This window comes from Meleagris gallopavo, chromosome 10, assembly GCF_905368555.1.
Source record: "Meleagris gallopavo chromosome 10, MGAL_WU_HG_1.1, whole genome shotgun sequence".
NCBI classification, from domain to species: domain Eukaryota; kingdom Metazoa; phylum Chordata; class Aves; order Galliformes; family Phasianidae; genus Meleagris; species Meleagris gallopavo.
In genome coordinates this window covers 22,221,115-22,242,874 of record NC_139413.1, presented here as the reverse complement: position 1 = coordinate 22,242,874, position 21,760 = coordinate 22,221,115, and the positions used below count along the sequence as shown (strand labels likewise).

The 21,760-nt window shown below is 39.3% G+C and overlaps 1 protein-coding gene across 3 annotated transcripts in view; it reads left to right on the top strand.

The window, feature by feature from the left end:
* The window catches only part of BEND5 (BEN domain containing 5), an 853,353-nt gene that overhangs the window by 744,947 nt on the left and 86,646 nt on the right, over positions 1–21,760 (top strand). For all 3 annotated transcript variants that reach the window (XM_085232377.1, XM_085232376.1, XM_085232378.1), the window contains exon 10: positions 10,161–10,313. In XM_085232377.1, coding sequence (XP_085088503.1) covers positions 10,161–10,313 — 153 coding nt within the window. The remainder of the gene's footprint in view (positions 1–10,160; positions 10,314–21,760) is intronic.

The following is a 21,760-nucleotide window of genomic DNA, read 5'->3' as shown; positions in this document are numbered from 1 at the left end:
GTTTACCCATGAGTTGTCTGCTGAAGTTTAATGTGATCGCTTTCTGCTTCCAGAGAACTTTCACTAAGCTAAGTCATGAATGTTTGGGTTCTATCTTGTTTCTTTGTCTCTTGGAATAACAGGGTAAACCTTGTGGCATTTCTCTGGTTCCTCTGGCTAGCAGAGCCTGTGATGTATCTTTGGGAAGGGAGATCAGCCCTCTGGAACTATTTTGATGTGACAAACATGGGGCACATGTGACTTCTCTGTATTTCCAAGAGAGTTTCAACAAGCAGACAGCAAATATGTCACATAAATAATTCATTCATCATTCATTCATTTATGGAGAAATGTCTTATTCTGAAATGTGTTTTGTTGCTGTTTCCAGCTTTTCAGAGGGAGATGTACTATTTCTTTCCTTCTATTCAAGTATTATTCTGTGTTCTAGATAAGGGTTGGGTCAGTTTGTGGAATGATCATAAAGCAACAGGCCAGTATTCAATGTTAAGTGCGAGTAATATTGCTGACTGCCATTTTTCCTTTAACGTTCTGATACCATTCAATGAACTGTTTATTGTCCCTTCTCCTGACTACTGATTTGAAACTTTTTAAGTTTCTAAGTGGCATATATGTGTAAGGTCGGGCATATCATGTCTTGATTGTAGAAAAAAAAAATCAGTAACAAACAATTAATAACTTCTAACTTCAGCAGTAAATCAAGGAGCCTACATTAGGAGTGTGGTCAGTCACTGTTCACTCCCTGCATAGTCAGCGATCAGAGAAGAAACCACCAGATTTCAGTAGTTTCATTCACATGTTGAAGAAACTCCTGGGATTACTGAGGTAGTATAGCGTCCAAAAAACGTTTTTTTTTTTTGCTTGACCAAAAAGTGAAAGCTATTTATTGTTGGGATTTTGTATTTATGCAGCAAACCAGACCGAGGAAAAACGGATTATAAGACAGCAGCAAGTAAAAATTAGTCAGATTTGCCTGACTTCAGATCTCCAAACCTAATTTGAGCAGGAAGCTGGGTCCTTAGCCCAATGTGGGAAGAAAACATCACTTTTGATTCAGATTTGATTCTACATGCCAGTGAGATGGCCAAGTTGATAACAACATATTTAGGGTTCTTCTGTTACCAAAATTGTCTGTATCTTTCAGAGTAGCTTGACAAACCCAAATTACATGGTTTTGCAGAACCAATCGACTGAAGCAGTCAGTAAAGTGCATCATAAACTGGCTAGTCAGTCTGGTGTTTAGTGACTGAACCTGAAATCAGAACGTGGACCATCAGTGCTAATGGTTTAGGAGACATGGTTTAGATAGTTTAGGAGAGATCAAACATTGATCTGATATAAACATAATTCAGAGCAAATTGTCAACCACTGTGAATGTCAGCAGCTGCTACTCTCTGGGGTGGGAAATACTCTTCTTACAAGCTATTATAGTTTTGTTTAGCCCTGCCCTATTGAATACTCTTCAGATTATCTCTCTGATTACTTCTTATGCCACTGTGTTAAATTGTGAGTCCCAGATGTTTTGTGAGACCTGCGTACTCTTTCTATAGGAATTAGTTTTTTATATATGTATGTATGTATTACAGTCCCCAATATGTGCTTAGAGGGAATATGTTTCCTTTGAGATCTTATGGCTTTACTTATAGCCTCCATCAGCTGCCTTGCTGTTTGGTTTGATGGGCAGAACACAAGGTGGTATTGCCGGCAGCAGCACAGTTGCCTATCAGCCAATGTGGGTTGGGGAATATTGGAGGGAAAAAAAAATCAGATGCATCTGATGCTGATAAGTGCCTTGCAGAAGGCATGATGTGTTGTGCTTTTAGTCATAAAAGCAGATCCTTCCAAAGTGACCATTACATTTTAACTTTTATAGCACTGTACAGGTAATAAATACCACTGGTTGTAAAGCATGGAGAAAATATTCTACAGTTTGATGTGAAATGCTATGCTGATATGTAAGGGTGAGCTACCTCTGAGTCTGTAAAACTCAGGAAAACCTATTCTACCAGCTGTGAATGAATCCTGGGTCAACAAGAGAACGTCATGGACAACTCTTTCTTTCTTTTTTTTTATTTCTTAGCTTGTTGTTCCTCCCACAAGTAGCTACGGCTCCTGTATAGTCCCTAATCTCTTTCAGTGTCCTTATGTTTCTGTTTATCTGCTTTCACTTTTATCTCTTCCTTGGATGTACTTGTCACTGGCCTGAGTGCAAGTAAAGAGGAGACAACTTTCAGAGGAACAGAATAAGACTAACAGCTATGGATGGCTTCTGCTTTGCCAGGAAGGCAGAGAGATCATTAGTTTGCTGTTCAGCTGTCCATCATTAGCAAAACACATGCACAGTGTCCATTTGTAGCCTTCCTGTTGCTTCCCAAGGAAGAAGGTGGCCACGCAGGCTTTGAATGAGATATCTCTCGTCGTTTCCTTCTACCTGACTGGACAGGTTGGCAGTTTGCATGCAGATATATTTGTGTCTTTCTAACTCCACACTGGTCTGTCTTCAAGGACTGTTTGCATGCTTTTCATGAACAAGCACTGCATTAAGTTTCTAAGATCTACAAAAGTCATATTCTGCAATATAAATTAAGGGCTAAATGGAAAATAAGAATAGTGATGCTGCAACAAGTACAAAGTCTATTTGGCTCAGTATCCAGTCGCTTATTGTGGATATTAAGGGACAGACTGGAAGAATAGGACAGAGCTTCTGGCAACATGTTATCTGAGGATTTTCTGATTGAGAATTTGCATTCACTTCTTTATGTGAGATGATGGAATATTTTTCTTTGAATTTATCTAATTGATGTTTGTGTTTTGGACAAAATCTGGTAGCAGTGATTTGTGCGGTAAAAGGTAATTTTAAAAGTATTTTATTTTGTTTGCCTTAGGTCTTCTGCCAGATGACTTTATATTCTGCCAGCTGTCACTTATTTAATGAGAAATAATGAGTAATACCATATATTATTTGAGAGACAATAGAAGTTGGTCATTAGAAAATTTGATTTGCTTACATGTATTTTTGCCCAACTGGATTAGTCTCTAGAAGATTAGGGGACAGCGAGTCCTAATTCCTAGCCATCGCTTTTGAATCTATCTTTGCTTTTGTAATTGGAAGAGAGGCAGGCAATGTCTTCTGGCCTTATTTATGTACTTGAAAAGTAAAGACTCTGTACCTTGGTCAGAAGGTTCTGTGAGGGTATAATTAAAAGTTATTTGTAAAACAGAAAAATATTAACGCTGCTAAGAAGTGAATAGTTGAACAGGAACTCTTGAACTTAATATAGCTTCAGGTGTAGGCAGCAACTAATGAAGCCTAAAGACATTACATGCTTTGCCCTTGGTTACACAGCAAGCAACTGTCTAAGGAAAAGTAGTAAGGAGTATTAAATTCCCTGATACAGCTATTGGGAACATTTCAACTGAGAAAATTTGAAGAACCAGACAAGAGTCAAACTGGATCGCCCAGTGACAACATGACAGTGACAACATGACAACATGGTCATTTCGATATTTCTGTTTTGTATCTCAATTTTTTTGTCGTTAATTGCCAGAATAACAATGCTGTCACAACTTTACTTTTTGTTGTTGTTGTTAACTAATTTTCCTTCTATTTTATATTGTTCTTTCCCTTTCCCCAAAAGCTTTTGATTCTTTTCGCCATAATTTCCCCCTCCCTTCTCAGAAAAGCTCTGTCTCTATAGAGCCAGTGCTGCTGCAGACAAGTGAGCACAGCAGGATTTCCAGCAGGGCATACAGAGATCCAGATCTTGTATGGTTTCTGTGTCAACGGATGCAAAGTACAGACATGCAAGTGAGGTCTGAGATGTTGATGATCTCAGTTGGCCCTGTACAGTTAGTGTGAGGTAATGGCCTAATACCCACTTCAATCCCAATGCTTTATTCCTATTATGCAGGCTACTAAAATCTTCAGAGCTTGCTGAGGTCAAAACCCATATCTCTGGCTTTATTTGCATGTCTGTTCCTGTATAGAGGAGACAGAAAGGATGTGACAGAACAATAACTCTCCTTGTTCTCAGTTACCCTTCACATTTTTTGGCTGGAGGTCAGGCCCAAAATCCAAAAAGAATGTATCTCTTGATTCCTTTTCATCGAGGGTAAAAATTATACAAGAATTTCCTATGCAGCTGACTCAAAAATCTTGTCTAAACTTGATCTGGGTCTTAAAATTGTCTCTTTGGCCCCTTCCTAATTTAATATGCATTTGAACAGCAGTTGCTTCTTGCTAGAGCCTTTCACCTCCAGGTCACCCTTTCAAATCCAATTCAGCCCTGTCGTGACCAAATGTTACCACCATCTGACGGCTTCTCTGCGTCCTGTGTGAATTGCTGGCTTCCATCCCATAGCTGGTGGACAGGTGCCTGAATAGCAAAAGCTGACAGAGCTGACACTAACTGGAAGTCTCTGCAGAGGGGTCAAAGAGTGAATCAGCCTGGCAGATGAATTAACACTTAACTTGTACTCACAGTGATGCTTTATACCTTCAAAGTGCTTTACAAACGTCAGCTAATCCTCAGGAGGTGTTGTTATCTGCACTGGCAGGTGAGAGGAACAAGCATGTAGAGGAAGAGCCAAGATCAGAATATGCAGGTTGCTGACTGCCCACTCCAGGTCTAAAAGCACGTTTGGCTCCTTTCAGCCCTACTGATGGGCGTACCACAGTAGGCTTCAAGTTAATTGAAGGAGGCTCTATGTTATTCTGCAATAAAAGCATCTCTTTCTTTGTAAGACAGGTATGATGGTAGCAGTCTTGTTGGACATGCCATCCTTTTTCTGCATGAATCCATGGAGCCAACAGAAATCTCCATCCTCTTTGACTCATGTCAGATTGTGCCTATTATTAAGAAGTATCATTCAGATAGAGAAATTGGAGTGTTATCAGATGGGTAAATAACGACTTCTAAATTACAGCTGCTTTGGACTAGTCCATTCTGTAAAACAACAGCTCTCAGAACATTATTGAAACAATCTGAAAAAAAATGAATGAAATGTCATGAAGAACTGCTAGGAGGTCGCACAAACATTGATGCACCACTGATTTTGCAAGCTGTTTTTCAGGAACACTTAAGACATTCTCAGACTGTGCAAAGGTCTATATCTATAAGAATAAGGAGAAATTGACTTCTGTGCTTGATGTCAGTAAGAATAAGAGTGTATCTAAACTGACATATTCCCGTTAGCTAGAAGCAAGAAGAGGAAATACTTTTTAAATCTTTTTAACCTTTAGAAGTTTTTTTTAAAATTGTAAGAAACTTTTCTACTATTAATTGCTTATGTAAATAATTGCTGCCATTGCCATGGTGTTGCACAGTGGTAAAAAGATCACCATGAGATGATGAATGGAAGGGGAAAAATGAGGTTGCTTCTATGGTTACAAAGGGGTAGTGGCATGTCTCTGAAATAGTACCTCTAATAATGCATGGCTTACACGTATCATCTGCAGAATTAGAGAAGACACTGTGGGCATCGCTTGTTCCAGAGGTTATAGAATCAACTTTTTTTTTTTTTTTTTTTTTTTTTTTTGAGGCTTTATATTGGTCTTATTAGATTTATGGAGAAATGTGGAAGAAGGTAGAAGAAAGAAAAGTGATTTGGGTACAATTAACTTCATCCAAATCTAGATGTTTCAGGGGAAGTTTGAAAATAAGAATCATATCCAGACCACCCAAATTTTGCCTGATGTCCCCTTGTGTAGTCATGATAGATGGGTGTTGTGCATCCCTAGAGTGAATCAGCGCACTGGACAGAGTGCCCTGTAGCTGAGAAGGCAAGGACTGATGGCTTCTAGCTGAATGTCAGCTGCTGAACATGTGATGCTGAATGGTCAGTTTTCCTTGGTTTGTCTTATTAGCTTGTGCTTATGTTTTCTGGTATCATGTGTAGGAGCTGCCAAAATATTATCATGGGGTTTATATGGTACATATCTGAAGACATATATCTGAGATCTTTGCACATTTTTCTTTTGAGAGACTCTAAACCTGAGGAAACTTCAAAGAGCAGGTGTTCTCAGGACTTCTGAATCCTTTCTGACCAAAAAAGGACAAACTCCTTATGTGGTGCCAACTGTTATATGTCTATTTGCTTCAAACAGTGACTGAGCAGTAAGGCTGGAAAGTCTGCCTAGAGGCTGTTATGTCCTCTACCACTAACGACAAGCTATGGTTTTAATGTCTTGCATAAAACATTGAGGAGTTTATCCCATCCCCTGTATGATATACTGGACTAAAGAAGGCTTTGGGACTGTATCTAAACCAATTGCTATGTCCAAAAATTAATAATATCCATATTGGAGTGACAGCTGGTGGACAGAACTGGCTTTTTCCTGCATCACTTACCTCTCTAGTGGCCCATGTTCTGGGCTCAATGCATATTTATCTTTTTATTACAGCTTTTATTGATTTTTTTTTTATTTCTATTTCCTTAAGAATCATAATTGTACCATTCAAAAATCCAACTTTGGTCATATTGGCACTGGCTATTAACATCATTCTTTCCTTTTGCTCCTTACTGACCTTCTAAAGGTATCTGACTAATGAAATTAATACTCAGACAAGTGAGAAAGCTTTCTTATAACACTTCACATGATATCACACACCAATTTACACTTTCAGTACTGTTTCACATCGTAACAATGAATGTGAGCTTTCATTCTCTATCCATGGTTTCTTTCGTTTTCCCCTCCCTAATTTATATGTGTATTTCTCAAGCTGTCAGAAGTTTTATTCTGACCCAAGAGAACAGTGAAAAGAATGTGTCGTAAAGGCAGGGATTCAAATAAACTTTGGAGCAGAAATTTGTTTGCTTATTCATTTACTCTCTTTTTATGTAGTAAGCGTCAAGAAGAGGCGAAGACCATTCTTTTCAAAGGAGAGGATGTTAACTGTTGTTTTCTAGGAAGTGGGGTTCAATCATTGTCAATCTAGTGAGTGTTTTGACACACAGAGGAAAGAAATAGCAGGTTTGCATTTGTTTTCTCAACTCTGTATTCTCGGGTCATCCAGGTAATTATAGCTTTACTTAAAAAAAGAGAGCATGAGAGAGAAGCTCTCTGCTGCTGCTTGTAAGCACAAAGAAAAGACACTTGGGGGAATTAAATTGATAGATGACTTTTATAAGGCATCTGAATCATTTTGCATTCTACCTCTAAAGCAGAAAATGATGAGTTTAATATAATGTTGTAGGATGTAACTTGTAGTCTCTGAGAAGGAGCGATGGCAGCCGGAAATGTTTGAGCTTCGTTATTCATTATTTTCTGCTTAAACGGTGAAGCAAATGTATCTATCAGAGTTTGAGCCACATCTAACTTTATTCCCATTCTCACTTGTAGATGCTACTGCATTAGAAGCCATAGCCAGGATGGGTTCTGCTGAGTGGATACTGTCAAATGTCCATGGGTTTCAACAGTGGATTGGATTGGATTATGTTCTAAGTGTGTTCATGTCTGCACATTTATATAGACATAGTACATTTACTGACTTTATTTTCCCTTTAAAATTCACCACATCTCATTTTTGTTCTGCAGATTATCCTATTTCTTCTGCAGAACATGTCTGCAAACGTAGTTACTACTACTTTGAGTTAATATCCTAGTAGTAGGCAGATATCTACCACGTGGAGGCCAGAATATCTCTATGCCTTTGAATAAAGAGAATTTTTCCATTAGGAACTCGTGTTATATTAACAGTGGAGCAAGCCATTCTGTTCCATAATGGAGAATGCTCAAAATGTTTTCTTTTGATTAAAATAACAAATGTGATCAGAAGAAAAGAAACGTGAAACACTGAAATACTGTTCTGGTCACATACAGCAGTGTCTGGGAGCAGTGTATCTAACTGGCAATTACTCGAACAATGTTTAAAAACTTACTGAATAGAGTGGACCATTGCAAATTTTGAGTATATTTGGTGGGCAGGAATATGTGAAATTGAGATTTTATATATTCACTAGAAGAGTAAGGAACAAAGACCAGAGAAAAACAGTTGAAGAGTGGTTGTTGGCAGACTTAAGAAGTGACTCTTACATGTTGTAATGAGTAGCTGGATAAATGTTTCATTACCTGTCTAAGTGATGAGTTCAATGTTGAATGTCATGGTTTCCAAATAAGCAATCTGGAAATTTAATCTTTAGGTCAAGGTGGTGCCTGTGCAGGACAGTTTAGGTTGCGGTTGGACTTCATGATCTTGAAGGTCTTTTCCAATCTGGGCAATTCTATGATTCTATGACAGTGTTTGCTCACAAATAATTACCAGCATAAAATGTTTTTGATAATCAAGAAAGATCTTAAAAAAAACTTCAGTATTGCCAAGAGACTATCTAAAATTCCCCTGAACACCTTTATCAGTAACTTTTTAGTAAGAATCCTAAGAGACTTTGGAAAATTGTCTGTTGATACTGTGTAAGGCTGGTTGATTTGGTCAAATCAAAGCTAAGCTGGGGTTCCACTTACACATATTCTACAGGTGTGGGTTTTTTGCCAGATAATCACAGAATCACAGAATTAACACCATATGGAAAGTTGTATGACTGATCTGTGCTTCTGTGCATTTGTTTGTTTCTTTTGGAAACAATTTGAGAACTATGGATGAAGAGGTATCATATGATACCTCAGCACGGATTATGTCATCTAAGCCAGCAATTTTAATTGTGCTGTTTAAGACACTAATGATACTAGTCTATGGTATATCTTGCTGTTCTTCTCAATTACTTTATATTAATAACTTCGTCCCTATGAAGAACTCTGTCTAGTTGTTCTAGAATAAACATGTCTTAGGTCACTGATTTCTTTGTGAAGGACGATCATGCTTTATAAATACCCACTGCAACTAGATTATCTCCTCCCTTCAACACTAAGTCACTATTTGAAGTCTACAACACAATCAGTTTTATGGTGATGTAGAGACGTACATTTGATCTCAGCAAATTCTGTTCTTGATGGGGATATTATCTTATGAGGAAAAAAAAAAACAACATTATTCAATCTTAATTTTTAATTTGTGCGTGTTTGGAGAGGAAGAAAATCATATGTGGTGTTTCATCCTGTCGATGCTAATCTTTCTCTTCAGTGCTGTATCTCCAAATTGCAGATGCATGCTTTATTGCCCTGTTGATCCTCTACAGCACAGCAAAATGTTTTGGCACTAGCAGACAATTTATTGTTTTAGAGTCAAATACAATTAAATGTTCTTTTTCCTATGAAGCATGGTCAGATATCGATATTGCATTAGCTAACATCTTAACATTGGAGAGGCTTAATAAGATGCAGTATTACTCTCTCTAGGCTGTTTAATTAAACTAAACATTCAGTGTGTATTGTACATTGGTTTTCTGCCAAGGGAACGTAAATCTGTATCATATTAGTATCACATACCAAATGATGTTCTCCCCCCATTAGAGACTCTCTAGAAGAGCTGACACTGCTGTCACATGAACTGCTTTTGTAATACATTCGACTGATATGTAGCTCAGTATTCTCCAGTAGCCCGAGCAACTTTTGTGTGCAGACCAGATGTGTCTGGAGAGCTGCACATTGCATTTTACTGGCAAGGGTTGCTACAAGCAGAGAGGCATTCACAGCACTTTATTTTGTTTTTTTTTTCTGTTGGATGCTACAAAGCAGAGTAAAACAAATTTCCATGTGTAAAGCAGGATTAGAAATTTGTGGTATTTGTCTTTATAAGCAGAAATAAACTGAATGGGAAATCTTGAAGAAATCCTTACTTACACAGTTTTGAGCTGCCAGAAAGGATAGATTTGTGTACTGTAACACACAGCCATGCAGTAATGCCTTAACAATCTTGCTCTGGAACTGTAAGGTACATATTTTTATCAGTGGCACTGACCCTGTGGTAATGCAAAGAAGAACGCCTTAGCTTTATTTTGCATGTTATCCTGTGCTGCATAAATGTTTCAGCCTGCTCAGGACAGATAGAGAAATGTCTGTCAAGGTTCTGAAAGAAGGTGTGAATGGCTGGATGCATTAATAGAGTGTCTTCATCATGGCTACCCAGCATTGGCACTGTGGATATATATATTTGTGGATGGCAGTGGTAGATTTACAGAAGGCATAATCTGCATACCACAGTTATGATTTATCTCATGTTGTGTTCTTTTTTTTTTATATTTTTGTCTGCTTTTTTCCCCCTTAATAGAAGATTAACCTGGAGTTCTACATTGACATCCATGCCCACTCTACCATGATGAATGGCTTCATGTATGGGAACATCTTTGAAAACGAGGAAAGATTTCAGCGACAGGCTGTTTTCCCCAAGCTACTCTGTCAGAATGCTGAAGATTTCTCTTATGTAAGTTATCTTAATTCATTTTTGTGTGTGTCCAGTTTATTTTTGATGATAAATTTCTAATTTAATTGAATTGTACTAATTTTAATATGAATATGGGACTGTTTTAAATTTTAGTTGTGACTTGCCATTATCCTCCCTCTTACTTTCTCCCAAAGTGGTATGATGTGATCTCATGTATTGTTAGAAGCAGGTTCTTCATCTTCCACGTTATAACCTTTGGTTCTGATTTATTGGTACATTTAATTTTTATCAGAAGATCTTTTTGATCAAATGCATCAGGTTTAATGTTTCAGTGCTTATATTACGTTACATTTACAAACTTTTGACTTGTGTGCTTTAAATAATGGTATAATATCAAGTAGAGGTTAGAAAAATAAACTTGATGAAAAAGATTAGATAATTTTGCAAGTTGTGACAAGGGTTATATAAGCTCTTAAAATTATTTGATCCTACTATGGAAAAATGTTTTTCAAGAAAATCTGCAATCGCTCAATATATGTCTTGTAATTTAGAAGAAAGTTTGTGTGTCGTTATCCCTGAGAGTTGGAAATAGATGGCAAGCTCCTATAAATGAGGTGGTAGAGGATATATATATATATCTTAGGAGTGAGCTTCAAATAGAGGGAAAAGTTCTTTATCCAGCACTTGTTGCAGTTGCTCCAGAGAAGCTGGTGGATTTAGGGCAACTTTCAGTGATCAGGAGGAAGGGCGGTGAGTGACATTTGGCCCCATATGGTAGGAACAAACTCATTTTAAAATCACTGTGGATTCCTGCACCAAGCAAAGAGGAGTGGAATAAACTTCTTTTTAGGTCCTGGTTTTACATCTGTTATTTTTCTACCCACTTTTGCTCCCCACTATATATTTTCTCAGTCTCTGTTATCCCCTTCTTGCTAATACTTCATCCTCCTGGTACAGAGAGAGAAGCATGAGTCTTCTCCAGCTGGGCATAGTGCTTGCCTCCTCTGAAGAGTCATCTCAAGCAGCCTGTGGCAGTGGTGGTGGAGAAACATTCCATGTGTTTAGCTCTAGAGAAACAAAATCTAACATCAGACACAAAAGTAGTTGAGCCTGCACAGCAAAAATTGCTATAATTGGAAAAAAGGCCATTTTCATCGTGGTGGGATTTCTCTCAGTTACTGTGGGAGACTGTGTTCCTCTTAGTGAAACTCTCAGTTGACAATGGGAAAATCTTTGAGAAAATGACGTAGGAAATGGAAGCCAATAGGTAAATATACAGAGCATTCCCTACCATTTGACTCTCAACCTCCTTTTTGTAGAAACCAGCTATCAGACATGCATCTTGACATCTAGAGCACCACAGTTTGACTTTGGTGTTACACTCAGAGTGCTGAGCTTCCAACCCACATTCTATTGATCTCTGGAGACCAGAAACCTTTCCCCTGCCATCCAGCCAAGTCATTCTTATCAGGACAGCTTAGGGTATAGAGGTGTTGGAAAAGGAGACAGCCACAAAGTGTCCCGTGTCTGGGAAGCAAGAGGAGTGAATATTACTGCTCTGAGTGGGAAAGTTTCTGTTCCTTTCTTTTCAGCTGCAGCCATGTGGGTTATGTGACTAGTTAGAAATATCAGGGGTGAATATTGCTGCTGGAAATAGAGGAAAAGAATCCAGAGCTTCCTATGTTTTCTAAAAGGAGGGAAAGAAAAGTGTTGAAGATTAAAAATAGTGTATGTAAATATGCCCTATTGACTGCTCAAAGGGAAGGGGGGAAGTGCATCGTTAACATTACCAGGCGGGTGTTTGAAAGTGTGGGAATGGACCACTGTTGTTACTAATTAATTTTCCAAAGCTTCAGGAGGTCTCATTTACATTGTGTGCTGCTGCGGCCATTTGTTGGGATTATAATACTTCAACAGCAGCACTTCAAGTGAAAACTGGCGGCTGCATGAAGTGTTGTCCATAATTGACTAGCTCCATGTCTTCACACAGCACAGAGACAATGTTCCATTATGTTATCCATTGACAGTATCATTGAAAAGATTACTCTCCTTAAAGCATCTGTCAACCTTGATTGATTTACAAGGGACAAAGAATTGAAAAGGTTTGAAGTGCGGGTACAATTTTTGCCACCGTTTAGCATACATAATGGTTCTCCTTTGATGTCAAAAGCTCATCTTCTATTAATAATGCAGAGGGCTTTTGAATGCAGGCTACTTGTATGGAGTTCCACACTAATAACCTACTTGCTGTGAAATGGGATTCACTTTGGAGAAGCAGTCATTTGTCTGGGTTTTACATGTTCAGAATGAATCCCAACTCAAAGGGATTTCTTTCAGTGCTCTGCATGATTGCAGCTGAGCTCGGCACGGGTTAGGGGAAGCAGGCAAATCCTAGCCTGCTCCTCCAGCTGAGAATCTGGCAGAAATCACGCAGCCAGATGCAAAGGAGCATGAACAACAAGCCTAGATGATGCGATCAAATGTCTTGTGCTGTTTTGTCTGGCAACCTTCTATTAATATACTTTAGGGTGCATTTCATGCCTGGACTGCTTTCTTCACCTGTCATTTCCAATAGACCCTCTTATTTAAATGACAGCATGCAAGGGAGATTGGTGATTAGAATAGGGGATATGTGCCTACGTGTTGTAGGACCAAAGGCAAGTCAACCAGCATCTCTGTACTCTATCTGCTGAGCAGATCGCTTAACCTCACAGTATGCTGGAGGGCTGACTGTGGTTTGAAGGTAAAAGTTGTGAAAGGAGACAGAAGTTCTTTATTTGTATGTGGCTTCTGATACTGGGGCCTGGCTTTGGTTTGGCTGTCAGCATGTGAAGAGAAAAGTGGATGAAAGAAGAGCTAGGAAGGTTTGCTCTCAAATACGTGACAGAGATGCTTGGGCAGCTGTCTCTGGGGAAGAGGACAATTCTGGAAGTAAAACATTTTATGATTTCAGGGTCTAGGAAGGCTATTTTTAAACACTGGGGAGTAAATATAATCCGTATGAAAACTCAAACAGTGAGAGCTGACAAGCTCTTCTGAAAGGCTGACTCACTGGGTATTCAGGAGCAGCTGTTGACACCACGTCGGAGCGCATTACACATCAGCCATGGCTAAGAGTTGTTGCACTATTTGGAGGAGTGTTCTTCATTTGACCTTTCTTGTTCTGGAGAGTGGATTAGTCATAACAACAAGATACAAGCACTTGAACGTTTCAAGAACCTGCTAGTCTTAGGGGTGGCTAATTCTGACCTCTGTGATAGTATGAGAGGAGACCATCTGTTCGCTCTGGTTCATTTAAAAGAAACAACAGCCTTTTATGGATGGCTTTATCATTTTGTAAAGATTGCTTTGCTTTGCATTGAGATGAAAAAGACTAGCCAGAAGTACTTGGCTTAATCTTGTGATTGTTTTTTTGTTGTGGGTTTTTTTTTGTTTGTTTCTTTATTTAATTTTGTTTGTTTGTTTTTTCCTTTTGTCTCAAAACTGGTGCTACTTGGGACACCTTTGAGTTCTTGTTTTCTTTTCTCGCTTTCAGTCTTCCAGCAGAGCAGCTTCCTTCGAAATACTCTTTGTCATCTTATCTTGTGTGCTGTGGCTAGCAAAGACCCTAGTAGTGACTTGGGATCCCACTACACTGGACAGTAGGTAAACCTACTGAGAAAGCCCACATACTGCAAAAGCTTCCAGTCAGGAAAGAGAAAAATAGCAGGTCGAAAGGCACTTGCTCAGGGAAATCAGAGAATAAGACACACGTTTCCCGAGTGCCACTATCTTCAGCAGGAGTTCAAATAGACTTCTGCATGGCTTAAGCTATGCTGTGCACTCAGTAGTAAAATCTCTGAGCAAGGACCCACCCAATTTCCTTTTGGAACCCTCCAGTGTCATAACCTAGTGACCTAAAACATATTTTTGAGAGTATCACTGACTCAGCAAGATGAAATATCTCAAACATGGGATGGTCTGGTCTATTACTTTATTTTTGTTGTTAAAACTGACTTCTTCGTCGTTGTTGTAATTTACTTGGGTTCTTTTAGTTTGGATGTCTAAATTTGAACAATCAACCGAACAATAGATTTGAATCTATCTATATTTTCTGTTGCTTTCCTTTAGGTCTCCTCTATGTCTACTCATTTCCACAGTACCCCCCTTACACATCCAAGCCTTTTTAGGTGAAGCATGTTCCTTCTAGCAAACCTCTATCTATCCATTGGCAGACCCGACTAGTTGTTGTCACTTACTCTGGCTAGACATTTCCTTCTTTGTCCTGTGAGCCATATTACTAATTCCAGTGCATTTGGGGTTGTCTCTGAAGGAAGTGCTGGCACAAGTGCCAGAGGGAGTAATAACAGCTGGTGGACAGTGAAGGAGCAAACTCAATAATCTGTTCTGAAATAAAGAAGAGCCAGTTTGTATTGCATGTGACTGAGCAGGGAATGGGAGAGCAGCGAGCAGGTTTCTCAGACCTGGAATTCATCCCAAAGTAAAATCCAGACTGTCTCCACCCACTATTCCTAAATACTTTTCAATTGTGCCAGCCAAAAAGACCTTTGTCCAAGAAAGCATAAATAAGTTGCATTATTGCATTCAGGTAGTTTTGTTAACATCATGAAAGCTTAACAGATATCCTCAGAATCTTGTTAAAACTGGAGGACAAGAAATGATCCTACCTCCTTTTTTTATTATCTTGTAGCAGGGCATTTCCAGGAAGATGAATATAGCTTTATTTACTTCATTGCCCCTCTGGGATGCATTTCTGCTCACTGCTTTGCTTCCTGGACAGTTTCTCCATACATTTATTATTTATTCTTGGAGGCTGGGTGAGGAGAGAGAGGAAGAATTTGTCTGGTGGCACAAGGAACAGGCTGTAAAGCCTGTTCTTTTCTGACCATGATAGATTTTTGTCTCACAAGACATTCACAGCTAAATGAAACTGCTCCATTACTGCTGAACCAGTCCACTCCTCTTTTTTTAATACAGAGAGATGAATTGACTTGTATTACAAAGAAAAGGAAAAGGAAGAGGATAAAAGTGTTTGAGTAAACAGATCTTCTTTCACCACCTTTTTGCTCTGTTGTTTGTGCATATAAGTTTGCAGTCCCTTTTCCATCCCCAGACAGATAGAAATTTTGACTAGGTGCAGAAGAAATAATTTTTTCTAGTAATTTTATAGCATATTTACATCATTTTTGAGAGACAGTCATTATTTTTACCAAATGCCAAGATGGTGGGAAGAGTTGGCAGCCTCCTAGAATGGCACCAATAAAAGGAGCTCCTTCATGTTCAGATGCAAGTCATCTCTCTTGCAGAGTGCTGCAAATTTAGGGCAAGAGATAATGGCCTTGTGCCAGGGGAGATTCAGATTCGATATTAGGAACAATTTCTTCTCAGAAAGAGCGGTGATGCACTGGCACAGGCTGCCTAGGGAGGTGGAGGGGTTACTGTCCCTGGAGGTGTTCAAGGATGTGGCACTGAGAGACATGATCAGTGGGGATGGGTTGGGGTTGGACTGGGTGATCTTAGAGGCCTTTTTCAGCCCTAATGATTCTACAGTTCTGTGAAATTTCACTGCACTAGAACAACTATGCAATGAAGGAGGGGTGAAAAGTGGGTCAAGAACTGAGAAACTGGCCCCTTCCCAGTATCTCTTTCTGTGTATTATCACTTTAAGTACATGATTTATTAACAGATGTAGAATAAAACATGGTTCAGAAAGGAACTGTTTCTGGAGTAGTCAGAGAGTCCAGGAGGACTGGATGTAGTGTATACAGCATCTCCTCAGGAAGGGTTGTAATCTCCTGCTCTGCATAGACAAGAGAGCAGAACGTCTCTGCCACAGAACAAAGCACTTTTTCTGCAGAGTATTCAAAGCAACTGCATGTGTGTGGTGGTTGTATTTCCCTTTCTGCTTCTCATTGTCCTAAGTTTCTATCATTTGTATAAATGATTACGAAAGCACTCCCAGGAGACTGCACACATGCTCATAAAACTATTGTAAAGAGGAACATTGCACGCTACTGCTAAAGGCTATTTTACTGTATTTGTGTCTTTGTGGAAACGTCTCATTTTCTACTGACAAATAGGGAAAGTGAGAACTCCAGAGACACAAGTTATTTTCTAAATGGTGTGATTATTCGGTAGAGCTTAGACTAGAAAATGCCAGCTTTGGCATCTTTGGGGAAGGATGTTCTGTGGGAAGCAGAGGTTGCATTTATTTTTTTATTTTTTATTTTTAAAAAAGAAAGAGAGGAAGAGAGAGGAAAGCAGATATTTTTTTTTCATTATTACCAAGAAGCATGTGTAGATCCCTTACAAGTGTTTATCAGCTCCGCTCTGTAGGGGTGCACTTTGGTGCTGTACTGCTTGAGGAGGTGGGAGCTGTATGTACAACCCATTTCAGAGCATGTGGATGGGTTGTGGGGAATGTTAAAACAGGCCAAATGCCCATGCTGGTGCTGCCAGTGTAATTGGTCCAAGATGCAGAGAGAGGCAGCAGAGCACTGTATGGAGGGGAGCACAGATTACCAGCTGGGAGAAGTCAAGTGCAACTCTCAGAGGTGAATAGCTAAAACCATGAAGCATGAAACCCAGTTGGTTGTCTATCTTAAAAGAAAAGCTAATTTGGTAGATTTAGTTTTGAGGCATGAACTGAGAGCCTGTAAAGCTTCCTCCTTCTGGCTCCTCTGTTAATGGCCATGCAAATGTGTGTTTTTGTCAGCAAGTTCAAGCAGGCATGACTGAAAGACACTTGGGAGGGTTGAAGGAAAGATGTTGGTATCCCTTCACAAACATTGGAGGAATAATGGAGACTCCGAGGGAGCAGATATGTGTGTGTGGTTACAGAGTACTTTTAAACTGTTATTTCTCTGAGGAGAACTGAGCTTTAAAGCCTGAGAGTGTGGTGCTAGGCAGGTTGAGTTCATGGTACTCCTACAGTGTGATGCTGATGCTGTTTCCAAGCAGTAAGAAGGAATTAAAATGAGCCAGGCAGTAGGGTCATAACGTTTTGAGAATATTTGGTCTTAAGATTTCAGTTTCAGGCTTTTCTCTTTCACGTTCTTAGGAATTCTGGGCAAACTATGTCAGATCTCTGTACACCTTCCCTCAGACTTCTACAAATTGAATTCTCTTTTTTTTGCAGTTCAGAAAATATTTTCTTAATAAACCCAAGGCTTTCTGATGACCTCAGTGCTCCCTACCGAGCAGAGAAGTTATGAAACAAAAAGCTGTTATCTGTGGAACTGTCAGAAAGATGTGAGAAAACTCTTTCCACAAGAATATCAACCCAGTCTGTCTGTCCATAAAGGATCTGGAAAACCTCCAAGTAGGAGCGATCCCTTTTTTGAAACGATCCTGAACTTTTCAAAATCTCCTGTTCCCAGATTTCATCAGTCATGAATGACTTTGAGATGAAATGCATTTCTCTCCTGTGCATCAGAAACATGGCAAAGCTGTAAGGGGAGATGAGTCAAGCAGCAATTTTGAGTTGTGTTCCCATTTTTTTTTAAATCCATCTACATTTCAGATGCTATCTGCAGCTTCTTTGTGAAATGAATTGAAAGATGGCTACCTGATAGCAGCTTTCTGAATGCCATGATTTCCATGTCTCCAGACCCAGCTGGCATAGAGTTGGTTGCCTATCACCAAAAAAACCCACTAACACGTACATTTTCCTGTCTATTAAGAGAGTTAATGGAGCTGGTAAGAGATGGGTGTGAGGAGAGAGTTAAGTTGGCTTTAGAAGTGAGAAGTTCCCTCAGTGCTTCTGGAGAAGTAAGGAGATCAGTTTTACTGGTAAGATAGCTTGGTGAGCTAATAACTGTGAGAGTGACAGGCTCAAAGCAGTGAGCGCTGGCCGTGCCATGGCAGTAATTAGCTCTATCCCTATGGGAAAATTGAGCTGCCAGTTGCACCCCTCTTACAGCACCCTGTGGATGGGCTAACAGAAGAGTCAGAATTGGTAACTGCACTATTTACAGTCTTCTGTAGAAAAGATTTCAAAGTCAGTGCATTTCTGTGCTCTCTTTCTAACTTCCACAGACTTCAATAAAGCATTCTAGAAAATGGGAGTGAGTGAGTTATAGCTGGTAGCGTAAAACTCTTCATTGAGATAGATTTGACATCATCTGGGCTCCAGTCCATTTCCCAACGGCACGTCTATTCTTCCTTGATGGCAACTATGTCATTCCTTTTCTCTAGAGCACTAACTACTAACTTTTTTTATCACCCTTTTTTTTTTTTTTTTTTTGCTACACCGGGGCGGTGAGTTGAGGGCTTATAGAGGTCAGATCTGCTTTAGAAATAAAGTTTGCTCTTCAGCTAAGAGAGCAGCATCAATAGAGATTTGTGGTGAGATTGTACACTAGTCCTGCTCACACTTGGCCACTGCTTGTGCAATGAAGCAATTTGTATACGTAATCCCAGTTTATCCCAGTAGGTAAAGTGCTTACTGCTCAACTGCAAAATGTACAAAAGGTGTGGAGGGTTTTTTTGTTTTGTTTTAAGGAAGAGATAGCTTCAGCTGTGAAATAAAACTCATTTCCCAAATGGAAATGGCATAAGGTGACCCAGCATATTTTTAATTATATGTTGTAATGTGAAACCATTCTTTAATTATGAATCCTCTAAGTTTTTATGTCTGTGCTCTTCTCCAGGGAAGATTTCTAACAAGATACTCTGACTTCTATGAGCACACAATTGAACATGCTCCTTCCTTTTCTATAAGTTACTAGACCTACATCAGCTATCTATATTGGCATATGTGAGGATCTCCTTATTCTGAGTTTGCAGATACTCTCTTTGAAAAGACAAGTGATCTTTGGGAAAACATTTGCAAGCACACTAGAGCTTAAGTTTTTGAAACCCTATGCACTTTGCTCCTTCTTTCCATGGACACATAAAGCAATCAATAGTTCTTCAGTAGATGTGAACAGCTGGTAAAATGTATCTGTTGGATTACAGGAACCCCCTAGACCTTGTTAAATCAGAAACTCATCTTTCTCAATCTGTTAGAGCCTGTGAGCAGATTTCTGTCTGGTGGATGATTTCTCTCCTAATTCATTTTCTAAGTCATCTTGTACTTTATATGTTCCTTTCTTGCTGGGTTAGAGAAACATCTCAAGATTGATCTTAAGTGATGCACAGTCTATAGCCTGGTTCCCATGCTAGGAGCCTGGTAAGGTCTGACTGTGGTAATGCCTCGATCCTTTTTCTCTCTAATGTGTTGAGCAATTTGAGAAGAAAACAAAGATTCATTCCCCAATAGCTCTATATAAGAGAGCAACAGTTTTTGTACCATGTCCCTTTCTCCTGCCATCCATGAAAGGTAGAACTGATGCTGCCATCCATCTCCAGCTTGACACTGAGCCTGAATGGTATTTCGGCCCTCTTTGGCATCTCTTTTTCCACAGATCAGTGGACCCACATTTACTGGATGTGCTTCCTATCTTCCCTCTTGTGCAACCCTAGGCTTTCTAATGCTATAGCAGGACAAATCCCCTGTGAAGCCACATGGTCACTGAGCAGAACCACTCAGTGTACACCAGGAAGTCAAAGGATAGACTTGGGTATATTCAGTCTCAGATACAGACTTTTCTTGTTTTCCTTCTTTGTCTTTTGGAGACCCTCTTGTACTTTGATATGGACATGCAGAAATAGTAAACTGCTTGCCTTTACAATGTGAATGTGGACAGCTTAGGACATTGATTCTATTGTTCCTAGCAGGACAGCAGAGCAGCACTGAGAAGCCAAGGATATCCATCAGCCATATTACAGCTGCCTAAGCTGTTAAATTCACTGAGGGTCACTGTGGTCAAGTGTCCTTACCAGCCAAGAGACAAGACTGCCCTGGAGACAGGGATTCTAGCACACTGAAGTCTGACCAAAGGCTAAGAATGTTTTGTTTTGTTTTGTTTTTCCATGGGGGCTCCTCCTGTGAAGAATTCGCATGCAGATTTTTCCTGTGTTTCCATCCCATGCATCTTTTTTGCCACAATTGTCCAATTGGTTTACAAATTTCTTTGTCTACCTGGATGATTGTTGTCATTCCTAGTGGGAAAATCAGTCATACAGAAAGGGTTCAGCAGAGCATGGGGAAGAGAGATGAGATCTGATAGGGAGGCTTGGGAAATCTGCCTGAGAAGCAGAGTGGCTAGATACACCTCAAGGTTCCCAATTTTGTAAGATCCAGGTGTCATTTTCTGGTGTATTTTTTCTCACCAGAATGTGAGGGAATCTTTCATCCTTCCTCTTCCACTCCTTTAGCAGTGAATTATCATTACTTGGCACCTCCTAACCCTGAAGATGGCTAATTTGTGTACTGAATTTTCTCACACAAGCTAGGAGGCAGAGTCCTTCTGTGAGCTTTAATGTATCTGTGTGTTTTAATAATGAATTACTGTTGATTCTGTACAAATATCTCTATTTAAGAACTTCAAAGTCTTTGGTGTTTTTCTTCCCCAACCCTGCCTCCTCTGATTTTGTACTTCTTGCTGCTGCTGTTGTTGACACTCCCATGCGATTCAGCCTCAGAGAAATAAATATTTGTTTAGCTGTTCTCCTGCTGTGCCTGCTCAGTGCATTTGCTTAATGATGACTTCAGTTCAGCTTTCCAAGGGTTTTAGAGCAATAGATTCTCCCAGAGAGAAACAATAGACTCATTTTCTGACATTGGTACCTACATTCTTTCCCCGTCTTGTTGTCCCTTCTTCCCCAGAGTCAAGTTTGATTAAATAAATGTGCAGGCAAAAGGCTATTTCCTTGCAATAATAATACATGGATTTTATCCTTTTTGTTTCAGTATTATCAGTTGCCAAGATCAGGAATCAGTGCTTACATATTTTTCCATTCCATTTATCTTGAGTTGAGACAGTGAGTAACAGTTTGAACTCAAGCAAGTACCTGCTGCCTGACCTTGCCATTACTTGAATTTTCTTGAATCTAGAATTTTCTTATTTTCTTCTAGCACATCAAATCACATTCTTGCTTGTAACATTGTTCTAGAGCCAAGCCCAAACCATTGTTTCAAAATCTCCATGTGTTCATACTTGGAAGGGTTATTTTATATTTCACTATCTCAACCTGCTTAAGTCAAATCAGAGATATTCCTTTCTACGCAAGTTGTTTTTTTTTTTTACCCTGTGGGAACTGCAGCACTACCTGGCAGGGAAAAACTATTCGAAATAATTTTGCACAGGTGAAACTGGAACTTTTCTTTAAAAAGAAAAGAGAAAATTACAACACCAAATAGCATTATAAAAAATCCAAACTGTGGAAAGATCCAAATTTTGTTTTCTCTTCTTGGCATCTAAAAATCCTTCCTTAAATTACTTAAACCACTTACAATTCACTTCTGAAATATGGCAAGTATAATTTTGCCAATAACTAGATCCAACTTCTGAGCCAATTTCTGCCAGAAAGCAAAAATCACTTCAGTGAAGTAATGCATCAGACTCTCTTCATCTACTTCCAGCTGATGAGGTTTCAGCTTA